A 13,080-nucleotide genomic window follows, 5' to 3' on the forward strand; every position below is an offset into this window, starting at 1 on the left:
CAGAAATATTACAGATGATTTTTACAATGATTTTATTTCACAATATAGTAGAATGTATTCTTATATGAGGGAATATGGCTTTGAAACAGTACAAGAAGCGCTTAAGCACCAACAAAGTGCTCTCTGTTTCCATGCAAAAAAATATAAAGCTGCATTACTAACAGAGCCCCATTGTGTTGCAGCATTAAATGGTTTGCAAGAAGATCGTGCATTTGTGCACGTGTTTGTGTGTGTGCGTGCATGTGTGTACACGATTTAGAAAAATCATTCCAAACTATAATCCTAAACCTTGCACTTTCCCTTGAAGAGAATTGCCCTCTGCAGGAGGTGCACCAGGCATGTGTTAAATGCAAATAAGCATGTAGCCTACATTTCTAAGCCTCAACATCAAAAAGGGATTCATGCAGCATGCAGAGAGTTTACTGAGCAAAATATTTCTTGATGCTTTGTTATCAGGAAAGAAAAGGTTATATGATGACACAAGTCAACTGCAGGGTTTCACTTGGAACTATATAGCAACACATCAAAATGGATCACTCAAAAAGCAGCATGACAGGTATGGGAGGCCAGTGCATCAGCACTGGTGCCAGAGGGACAACGGTTTGTGCCTTTAAGAGCAGACTGAGTCACACTCAAGATTATCTCCACCAGACTCTGCCAGCCAGCATTTACTGCTTAGACAGTCTTAATCAATTTAGCATGTGTCAGGCACTTCCAAATAGAGCCAAGATGGGCCCGAGCTTCCAAAACATCAGCTGCTTCGGCATGAAGGTCGGGGCACCACGTCTGCGGGCTCCCTCCAGGCTAGCAGCGCTGGCATTGTGCCTTGGCCAGATGGCAACATGTGGCAAAATTACAGGAACGCCAGACGATGGCTGTATCTATGACACCAATTGCAGAATCACTCAGACGTCGTCTCACTGGAATGTGAGCTGACGGGAACATCTCAAAGATACTGAGTGTATTCTGTAAATAGTCCTCAACACGCTAGGATCTGACTATTTCAATTTGAATAATAGAAATGAGTGAAAATCAGAAAATACATAATTGAAAAGTACGTATGAAGTCTATAGCGTAAACTCATTTTGGAGGGAAGTTAAAATACTGCGTCTACGTTAACACACACGTGATAATAAGCAGCATGGATCGTACAAGTGCTGCAGCAGCAGCAGGTGTGTGTGAGACTGAGGGTAATTCTCTCATGCGGCTGCCCTTGCCTTTGCAGTCCTGTCGAGTCCGAGTGCAGCCGACGCCGTGGCAGACAGCTCAGAGGTTATTCTGGTAAAGGTGAGGCCAGGTCCAGCAGTAATGTCTTCAGGCAAGTTCAAGGAAACAATACTGCAGGGTTTTCTTTTGCTATTGTTACGGTAGTTCTTTTCGTATTTTGAAGGAAAGTCCATTGTGTAATAAGCCTGTGGCTTCTTGACCTTTTCTTCATCATCTGTATTCCAAGAGGTCTTATGCATGTGTACACAGGTTTGTTTGTAGGTGTGTAGGGGTGTGTGTGATGTGTTCACATGTGTGAAAATCATATTAAATAAAATTAATACAATTCACTGTAAGCACAATCGTCTTTTTTTGCTTTAAATTGAGTTAATAATACTTAATCGTTTTACTAAACTGACAATCAGCACGGAGAAACAAAACAATCTAAATATGATGGGACAGTATTAAGACTACAAAACATATACAGCGGATACAGTAGTTACTCCAAACAGAACGTAGAAATCCACAGCTTTGGTTGATTCTGGATGAGTCTGTAAGGGGTTTGAGACAAGTTTTGAAACTGTGATACTGAACAGAGATAAGTGCTTAAGAGAATGGATGGATGGTTTGCCGAGCACGAACACTCTTTCAGTGAGATGTTGCCCAGATGATGTACTGGTTTTGGAACAGTAAAAAGCACTTGAAAAGGTGACTGCCTGGTCAGTATCAAATATAATACTTCTACTATCTTGACAATGATTTCAAGGAACCTTTCCAATCGGAGGTGTTTGCAAGCCTCTGCGTCTCGCCAACAATCCACTAACTGTCCTTAGTGGAGGGGGATGCTGGAGCAGAACCACACAGTGATGAAAGAGAGAACACTCTAAATGGTGGATCTGGAGAACTGGGTCATGGATAGTTGGAGGACAATTACTTTCAGAAGATCGGCAACCTCTAGCGAGGCCATAACGGCCTTTGCAAATGAGTTAGCAAAATTTTAATTCACTAATAGGACGATGCATTTTTTTTTGTCTACTGGCTATTCAACTATTGTATAGTCTGCGTCTTTTCTTTTATGTTAAAAAAAAAAAGATCATAGAGCAATTTCCCAGTTGTCCTTGGATACTCTGCATTGAATATGATCATGTGAAGTGGATTAATGGTAGGAGAGCTTTTATATCTGCCTGCTAATAGCATTCTGAGCAGCACAGTTTTTATCACCAATTCAGTGAATTTAATTATCAATGGAGTTGTCATGGAAGCACTCTCGGGCATAGATCATCCGTCCTTGAAAATGGCGTGTTTTGGCAAAAAACATATTGCTCTCTCTGTTGAATAGACTTCAACAAATGCACAGATTAGCACAGGAATGTGTTAGGGAGTATACTAATGGTGGTGAAATATATTTCTTTTCAAGAATATCATAACAGGTTTGTTTTTTTGTGTCTTTTTTCTACCAACAGATTGGGGGAGGACTAAATGATCATTTGCGGAAAGAGTTCAAGTTCACAAACATTGAGACACAATATGGCACTGCTTCTTGTGCAGTTCCAGATATCATAACCCTGTCAATGCCTACAGCCCTGTAGCAGGTGCTGTGCCCCGGCCCATGTGGTTGGGCAGAAGGTAGCAGGCTCAAGCTGTGGCCTGGCTGTTTCTCTGCTGCTCTGTTGCCAACATGCCATGCTCCACTTGTATGGCAGGTCACACTTGCACATGGAGGGGGAAATGCGCTTGTGTTAGAGCGATCACAGAACGATACCTTTCTGGGAGTGTCAACAGGCACAATGATCACTGACACAATCGACTTCCAAAAGGCCATGTTTGCAGCAACTTGGTTCTACTTAGTGTGCTGGCTAAATGTAACAGCTTTGCTTCAGGTCAAACTAGAACAAGTTGTTTTGTTTTGTTGGTAAAAGACATGTGCATCACATGGTTTACAAATCCTCATCTTCCACACCTTTGTGGCTCTTTCCAAGGAGCTATTGTTGCTGTAAGTTTCTGTGACTGCTATTTCCAGTTTCCTCCATCACACAATTTTCTACTTAATCTATGCACATTCTCACTCAAGTAGCATGTAAAGTGTTTCAACATTATGATTCAGCAGAGTACAGACTCACTTGTGTGTAGTGAAGGGGTCTACACTGATGCTCAATTAACCAATTTTGAGGCAACTATCCTACAATCTCACAAATAGGCTCCTAGTGAGACAATTGTGTGGAAAATGACAGCTAAAAACACTTGCTTTAACCAGAATAAACCTGCATCCTCTGTTTTTGTATTTGGTTTGGGAGTTGATCAAACTAAATGGTTTACAGTCCATTCAATCACTCCTTCATTTCTTATCAGTCTGTATATCTGACGTATCTAGTGTTCTTTGACTCCATTCATCCACTTAATGTAACATTTGACTATCTATATTCATGCAGCAGCCTCTTCACTGGGCAGCTTATTCTGCACAATGGCAACCAGACACACAACTAAACATTTCACTGGAAAGTCTAGTGCTGAGGATTTGCATGTGAATTAGCCTGTGTGTGCCTGTGTGTGTACATGGAAGTGTGCGTGCCCATTGTGTATCATTGTTAAAAAGTGATGGATAATCATTTAATACAAAAAGCACATTACAACATCATCTCACTCACCTTAACTATAACAAATTATATTACGAGTAGCTGTGTATCATCAAAACCAAACGCTGTAAGCATGGTCACTGAATGAATGAATATATTACAGGGAGTGTTGAAGCAGGACTCTGTGTATAAAAAAGAGTTGGGGTAGAGTAGCAGCCAGCGAAGGAAAATAAATTAAACTGGCAAGCGGCAGGTAGCGAAAGCTCCAGAGGAGAAAGGAGAGGTAGGGACTTCACACTCAAATAACTTGTGACATTTTTGACTAGAGCTGTTGATGAGATAGCGCAAAGAATTACCATGGTGTGTCAAAACAGGTTATTTTTTCGTTTCATGCTTCACAACAAGCACCAATTTATAAAAAGAACAATGGAGGGGAGAAATTAGACTTTTCAAAAGAGTTTTTTGGAAGTCTAATGCGAGCAGCTAGAGTGAGGAAAAGGTTTTGTTTGTGGCTGAAATACAATACGTGAACTATACGTCCAATTTTGCATAGACCAAGAAAATAGAAATTTTCTCCTATCATAAAAGGATAATTGATGAGGCTCATCATGTAAATACAAAACAATGGTTTTATACTAATCACTTCTACTTTATTCCACTACCGTTTTGTCAATTAAGTAAATATACAGAGGAAACACATAAGGCAGCATTTCATAAAGTAAATTTTCGCAAAAGCTTGCCATGCCAAGCCATGATATACAAAATACAAATGTGTGGAGCAAATCAAAGAACATTTTTCCTTTTCTTAGAGCCTTTCAATTAACGAGGCTAAACATGTAGTTTGTTCTCTGCGTGCGAGTAGATCTAATGGGTCATTATTGGCAAATGTATTCATTCTTTAGAAGACATGGATGTGTCAGACAAAGGTTAGGGCTATCTATAGATTATTTTCATAACTAGCATCATTATGGTCTTGTTATTTTTTTGTATCTTTTTACATGGATTTCTCTGTAGTTATATTGCATTGTATCCTGCTTTTGCTTTATACAGGACAATGGCCTGTTGGTGATGTCAGCTACATTCTTATGAAGGGTCTAGATTAATCCCCTGGGGAAGGAATTTGCATAGTAATTTACCACTTACACTTAGATAGTATTTGATGTGGCCAAGTGGAAAGATGGTTGATGTCGAGGAAAGGTCAGTGGATCACAAAATACATTAAAAAAATTATTGACTTGATTGTCATGATTATTATATACAATAATGTGGGCAGTATTTTTTTTATATTATCTTCCGCTGAACCAAATTTAAAGATTCTGTTCCAGAATGTATGTGTAAAAAACAAATGTCATTCAGATTGTCTTACACTTTAACGTTTGGTGTTTTGTTGTCATCGCCATTTGCTCTGAAACACCAAATTGCACTGACCGAAGTAGAGAAGGATATTACAACTAGTAACGTGTATGAATATTATGAGAACTGAATTAAGAAACTTACCGAGTCTGTTGTCCAACGCTCCAAAGTCCAGAGTGTACTTCACGACGTGGTAATTGTTCCAAACGTACAGCAGGTTGTCCCTGGGATTGTAATCCACTGCAGCGATGTACTGATAGGAGTTGGGGAAAGGGATGTCCAGAGAGCCATCTTTGCTTAGCTCTGTGTTGTAGATGTAGTCAATCTTGTTTCCTGTTGCCTCATTGTCATCGTCCTCATACACTGACTTTACTACATACAAGATTCCACAGATCATGAAGGCGTTGGAGGCTGAGCGCTTGTCATAAGCCGTGTCCCAGGTCCCTTCAACCCGTAACGTGTAAGGATTGAGCTGGCTGATGACAATCCGCCCGTTGTTTTGCTCAGTGGCATAAATCACCCAAAGGCCATTCTCGTCAACAGCCAAGTCAATGTCTGACTTCCCTCCCCAGCGGTATGGAGATGTGTCATGGTAGTTAGCGTTAGCAATGATGGCCTCGCCGCTCTTGATGCGAGTCCGCAGGTCAAACTTGACAATGTTGCGTGTGCGCTCCTTGTTGAAGAATAGAGCCCCGTCATAGACCACGAAGCCTGTTCCATCGACACGATGTGGGAGTTTGTAAGTTGTTGTCGGCCTTCCGGCGATAAAGTCTTCTTTGGAGGAATATTCGGTCAATGTGTCAGTGCGGTAGGGCGTCCAGGGCATATAGTAAATCTTATCGGAGGCTTGGAGAGGGTCTTTGCACCAGGCTCCTGACTGGTGGTCCGATTCAAAGAGGTGCTCGCTCTGGTACACCCTGCGCAGAAGCCCTGGGCACAGGAATACTGAGGAGCCAAAATAGGGGAAAGACAAGTACAGAGTTACATTGGCAGGTATTATTCCTCAATAACTTAAACAGCAACTGGATGCAAATGCATTGAAGTTGAAAGCTGCAGCTCAATCTTCTCCACTGTGAAGGACGCATATATTGAGTCACACTCTTTGTCAGTGTTGGGATGATCCGAATGAAAGCAGAAAAGATTACATACAGTAAATGTTGTGACGGTAAACAAGACATATACAAAGCCAAAATATGTTTGTATTATCTGTTTGTATTATTTCAAACGTGCAGTTTGTTATATCTATACAAGAACCTTCCAATTCAGTTAGTCTCTCGGCCTTAACGCAATTAGTTTACAATATCACTGAAAGAACAGACTTATGTGTAGGGGTGAATAGAGTAAGTGAGGGTTATATCTTCTGACTTAATGTAAAGCAGAAATAATTCAGATGATTATATTAAACCACGGACGGACTGACTTACCCACAGGCACTTACACACGTTACCATTTTAGTTTGTTTCCCTTTACAAAGTGGCTTCACAGTCCATGTCTACTATTACATATAAATGCAACCGCAAAAAAAGGTTTCATTCTTTTCTTTTATTAGAACACTCTTGTGACACTTTAATAAATAGTATAAAGCAGACAAACCCAAAGTTGAAATATTTGGATAAATAGCTATGCTGTAATGATTGTCCCTTTGGGAGATAGGAAACAAGACACAAATACAGTAATTACATCATCTATATAATGATTGCCTGTCCATTATTATGTCCCCGACATGACATTTTTAGTCTGCAGCAGGATTTACAATACCGCGCCGTAAACTAATTAAATGTGAAATGGTTTGTACACAAATCTGATAAAGCCAGGCCATGGCAATACAGCTGGAGCAGGTCAATAGCGGAAACTGTTTGCAAAAGCTAATTTCAGTTGATTATAGATTATCAGGGACTGAGGCAATTATAATTTTCTGTCTTTTAAAAATGATGACATCTGAACTGGATTACATTGAAATAAAATCTAGAGTACTTTAAAACATTAATCTTGATAAACGATTACAAAATCATTACTATATTCACACAAAAAAATATCATTCCTTAAAAATAAAACGTATTTTAAAAAGAGAGAAACTGACCGAAGTCTGATAGAAGGAAACAAAGGATTTGCACAGCACAGTTCTCACGTTTTTCACGGGTTTGGGCCCTACAGTACATCACATAAAAACAAAGTGTGTGTCAAGGCTCCTTTCACTGTAATGGGCCAGGAGCCTGACACAGCGCTGACAGGTTCTCGCCGCAGATCCGTCGGGAGGTAAAAGCTGCACGCTTCGAAGAGGAGGCGGAGGAGAAGGAGACAGCGAACACAGAGGCTTCTTTCCCTTGTAATCTCTTAAGATTAAACATGTTGTCTACCTGCAGGTGAAAAATGTGGCGAGATGCATGCTGTTGACACAACGCCTTGGCACACATCTCACCGGTTGCTCCACTAAATGCTAAGAGGGCCGTTTGTGGTTGAAAAAGACGAGATGTGCCGGGGTACAGGGTCAGAGAAGGTAAGCTTTGTACTGACAGCACACAGGGCTCTGTAAAATATGCTTCTCGATGTAAGCTTGGAGGAGGGAATTCAATATATTAGAGAAGTGATACAAAAGCAATCATGGCTTTCATGGGGAATAATACTGTTACCTCAGCAGCACAGACGTCTCTATGAAATGTTTTGAACCCCTTCAGCTTCATTGCTCATTCTCTTTGCCACAGATTTCAGTGTTATGTCATTAATTCATGACTACTATGAAACTTCAATTTACTGCACAGCTATTAAAGCGAAACTCTTGACTCTTGTTTAATGATTCCATTTCCATCTTTGACTTAAATACAGCTTTGTAGTTAACGTCTGACAAAGGACACATTTCCACCTCATGTAGAAAGATAACACTACAAACACAATGCTCCTGAGGCACAAGTGAATATTTAGTATATGTTCTGCAGGATCATGCGGTGCTGGTAAAATAATAATGACTGCTATGATCCGCCGCCAGTATTGACTAGTGAGTCCCTGAAGGTTATAGCCATCATCATGTTAGAGCTATAATCAAAAATGCTGACAGCTTATTGGACAAACTATTGATCACCCTGTATAGCCCTCTCCTTTAATATTATGCAGCTGATAAAGCCGACCTGAATAATCTTCTTTTATTAAAGGGACTGAAAACACCCCGGTGTTATGGGATTTCACTGGAGAGCAGGTCTGTAATGACCTTACCCTCAATAATCATCATATATGTGGCAATGTCTAAAGAGCCGTCAATCTGTGTTACTGTAATGAACAAAGACTGAAGGTCCAGTGTAAGAGTCACCGTTTTGGATGCTGCAGCATGTACAAGACTAAATGAAATAAAGCATTTAGCATTAGCTAAATGCTTTATTTCATTTAATTAGGTATATTTCAAACACTGTATGCCTGATCAATTCAATTTCCCCATGAATGCCATGTTTAACCTCCCTAATGAACCATATAATAAACACACACACACACACACACACACACAGACACACACACACACACACACACACACACACACACACACACACACACACACACACACACACACACACACAATATCAGGCACCTACTTTAGCACCCCGTCACCCACAAAAACAAGCAAGCATGTGCCAAAATGAAAGTGCAAGTGAAAAAGAAAAGTTGTTGGCATTTAGTTACCTTTTTGTTCCACTTCTATTTTTAGGCATGAAGGGAAGAGAGAGAAAGAAAAAAGAAAGAACAGATTAGTGATGTGATAACCGGGAAAAGTCTTTATTTTCTAACAGTCACACAACAGTATCAGAAGAGCTTGGGGTTAGTGGAATAAACACACAAAACATTCAATCATAAGCTTTTAGGAAAGAGAAACAAATACTGCGTCACACATGAGCCTGTTGGGAAAAAGACAGATTAATCGGGTCTTAAATTGTACGAGATGTTTTTGGGCATTTTAATTTTTTTTGCAGCGATGGCTGTGGGATGGGGATGTGTAAAACAGATGACTTTCTGTACAGCCATCAAATCATTCAACTTTATGGCCACTTACAAGCAAGCTTATGAGTCCAGGGTACAACTGCGAGAAAAAGAGCACCCAACATGCAAATAGAGTAGCCTACATTTCACACTACACACAGCTGCAGTATTAAACTGATAACCTGTCACCTAAATCATGGAAATTGCCTGTGGTGAAAATAATTAAAATGTGTCCAACGGACACTGAACAAAGCTGTTTACGATAATCCTCTGCTGTAAAAATACAGTAGGCGCTTGTATGTATGTATAAGTATATCATTTAAAAGTGTGCAATACTACACTGTACTATACTGTTTTTGCCGATGGATACGGAGAGAGGATAAATACGTTACTTTCAGCTCAGTTCCCCATAAAAAAAGGCGTACAACGGATCTTGATTTTTTGAGGAGAGTCTTTCTTTTCGGTGCCCTGTCTACAGCGGTACATGGCTTTGCTACAGTGCTGGTACATCTCCCTGCTTCTCCAAACTAGTGATGTGACAGCCGTCATCTTCTGTAGGTGATACACTGACTATGGATGAGTACCTCATACAACCTTACTTCAAAAGAACAAAGCTATCCCTTCAAGGGTGCTGGTATTGACACTGGTAACTTAATGTTCTTTTTTTTTTAAATACACAGAGATAGTGGTGTAACGGCTCATCATCGATACGTGATCCGTACAAAAATGTAGATGGGGAAATTATAACATAATGATGTGTTTGAGAGGGAATTATGACCTGTTTACACTACCTCTAAGCAGCTTATAATAAATCATTGAACCTACTAATGACACAATTTGTTTTTAATCAATAACAATCAATGAATTGTGTTTGTATAAGAAAAAAACACTATAAATGACTATGACAAAGTAAAAGGATAACATTTAGAATTGTTGATGGTTTACACTGACTTCAGAGCAGTTGAAATTATTTTTGGTAGGGTGGCAAAATAAATAGTCTGGAGCCTTGTAGACCAGCTGCTATAATCAAACAAAACAAAAAAGGGATCTGTATCTGCCAATATTGATTATCAATGATTGGCAAGTAGCATCGGCAGCAAAACAAAGTCATCAGTGATCTCTTCAAGTTATATTTGCTCCCTACCCTTATTGTATATAATATGTATATAAGTAGAGCTACGTGAAACCGGAGTCATATTCAATGTATGTGTGACACACATGGCCGATAAAACTAATTATTCTTTCTTTTGGGCTGGTCCGATCCGTGACTGGATCCGAACCGTTAGTTTTATGATCCGTTGCACCACTACTCCGCTGTAATTGCTGCAGGTGGAAGTGGAATGCAAAAGCTGCTCAACAAGTATTCTGAAAGCCTCTTTAAAAACTGCTGTGGCTATAACATCTTTATTTTCAACACACTATATGTATTGCTTCCTCTAGTGGACAAGCTGTTATATGTCAGTCATGGCATTTGGCCGGTCCTGTCCCTTCCCCTCCAGTAATCCCGGTTCTAATAAGAGAGGATTAACCTCCGTTACCAGGGCTTACAAGAGTCCTCTCCTCCAAATGGAGAGTGCCAGTGAGTGTGGTATGGAGGTCAGTGGATAGGGGCGGGTAGGGTAAAGTTTGAAAGATGGGAAGGTTATTAGAGGAGAACAATATTAATGCAAGGCTGTGAGCCAATGAAAAGCAGCAAGTGAAGTGGAGCCGTTTCAGGCGAGGGAAATAATGGGGAGGGGAGAGGCTTTCAACAAGTCGTCTGTGTTGGTCAGATCATAAAATTGTACACTGGTACAGCCCTGCACCTCATCAACAGCAAACACTCCAGCTGTCATAGAAACACAGTAAGTCCACACAGAGCCTGTGCAACAATAGCTCTGGGCTACATCTGAATCACTATTACCGCCAACTCAAATTTGCCAATAACTCGGAACTACACGTGGACCCCATCAATCAAATCAAAGTAAATAGCCGATCGAAGCCTCTTCACCTCCCATGAGCAACGGCCACACAACAGGGGCCACCGGGAGGCCGGAATTTCTGATTGAGCGATAGCTTACAGTGGCGACGGGAGAGGAGGGTAATGATCTATAGAAAAAGGCATTAAGCGGTGGGGATGTGAGAGGTGGTATACAACGCAATTGCCGTGGGAGATGGTGTGAGAAGGGAGTAAAGGATTTGGATGAAATGCCCGACAAGGAAATACGCCACTCCCGGGGCGACGGTACAGAATGCGGCCCGGTCGCTTGACCAGAAAATGCTGCAGCAAGGTCACTCCTCGGATCACTCAAACCAATTTGTTCGTGCCGCGTCCACTCGTGTTTCACTGCAAATACAGTACAGGCAGAGATATACCTGTGGTACTAGCCCTGAACGTTCCCATTTACACTGTCACAGATGCAAGCGAAGCAGCAGGAAAAGCCGAGTGAGACGGAGAATTGATTCATTTGAGAAGCTTCTTTACTCTGCCCCGCCACCCCCATTGTGACCTTAATGCGATTTTGGTCACGGCTGTCATTGAGTCACTAAAAAGCACTTAGCTCTCTGTCATCCTCTCAACCAATCCCTTTCTCGCCAATATCCTTGTATTTCTCTCTGTATCCTCACTGATGTCTGAGAAGAATGAAACTATTAAAAATATGCACACATAAACAAATAAAGGGTCCTTTTGGAGGTAGCGTCACCTCAATGAAAGGGTTACGTCCTCTTCCATCACACAAAGCAGGCCATTGAGTTGGATACATGATGAATGATCCTGTATCTGCACTGTGGTTCCAAAACACTGGACAAAGACTTGTCATGATATTTAAGGACACAGCATTGAATATATAGGTTATACACAGAACACAGCCTTGCATGTCCCGAGGTGTTCCCGATTCTATACAGACTCCGTTTCATAATGGCTAAGGGCAACAACAAGAGCCTTTTACCTGAGGTCTGTACAGGAGAGACCATGTGAAGGCATACAGTAGAACAATTAGAGATACTCCACTGGATTGTGTGATGATTATGTTAATGGTAATCACTCGCCAACACTTAAAACAGTAAATGAGGTAATGAGCTAATTATTTGAAACAAAGAGATGACGAGTATTAAGTGGCCATGCATCAAAGCATCAATGTAAAAGTAGAAATGAGATGGGGCAATTTTGAAAAAAATAAAATAAATAGGCTCCACTAATTTCATGAAAGGACCAGGCTGCACCCAGGTTGTAGTTTAAGGGTGGACAGGCCCTGCAAGCTCTTTTTCATTTCAGCAACTTCAGTTTGGGCTAAATTACTGCTTAAACCTATAAAAAAAAAAGTAATTTCAACAGTCTGATGGGGAGAGAGACAAAGGAAAAAAAAGCTCATCACTCGGTCGTTGCAATGAGCAGGACAGTTAACAAGGGTCTGGCACATTTTCCTAGAGATAAAGAAATGACCAGCTGTAATCACCCTCCCTTGGATGCCAAAGCAAACCGGAAAGAGGACATGTCATCATTGGAAATGAAAGAAGAAAATCCCCTAAATTGTACAGATCAACTTGTCTCGGCATTTAACCAAGTTCTGTTATTGTGCATTAATTATCTAGGATTCATTTGCCAACACCCGGCTTCACAAAATTGCACATGTAAGCACACCTGGAAGTAGCCAAGTGCACACTGTCTTATCTTTTGGCCATTGAGTAGCAGTTGGGGTTAAGTGCAAGGCACTAAGACACCTTAATTATACTCGCTCATCGACTTATCACAATATAGATTTATCTGGAGATTAGTCTAGGGATAGAAAACTGCTGGCCGCACAGATGTAGAAACGGTCAATGCCTATGAATGAATAGGTGATTCAATATTTAAATGATTTATTTAAATTGTTCTTTTATCTTTTTTTTATTATTTTGGGTTTGTGTTTATGACAGTTTTGGAAATCAGATAAGTGTTCAACCAGGCCATAGTTAAAGTGAATGCATTGCTTGGACAGGTGGGGACAATTTTGGCAACAGGTTTGGG

At 40.6% G+C, this 13,080-nt stretch overlaps 1 protein-coding gene across 1 annotated transcript in view; it reads right to left on the reverse strand.

Annotated features, from left to right (window-relative positions):
* The window catches only part of LOC306734795 (adhesion G protein-coupled receptor L3), a gene marked incomplete at its 3' end in the record, with an annotated part of 118,274 nt that overhangs the window by 70,817 nt on the left and 34,377 nt on the right, over nucleotides 1–13,080 (reverse strand). The window contains exons 3-4 of the mRNA XM_079216185.1: nucleotides 8,799–8,813; nucleotides 5,277–6,077 (exon numbers count right to left, since the gene is read on the reverse strand). Coding sequence (XP_079072311.1) covers nucleotides 5,277–6,077; nucleotides 8,799–8,813 — 816 coding nt within the window. The remainder of the gene's footprint in view (nucleotides 1–5,276; nucleotides 6,078–8,798; nucleotides 8,814–13,080) is intronic.

The sequence above is a fragment of the Taurulus bubalis genome (genome assembly GCF_910589615.1).
Source record: "Taurulus bubalis genome assembly, chromosome: 3".
In the NCBI taxonomy this organism is placed as follows: Eukaryota; Metazoa; Chordata; class Actinopteri; order Perciformes; family Cottidae; genus Taurulus; species Taurulus bubalis.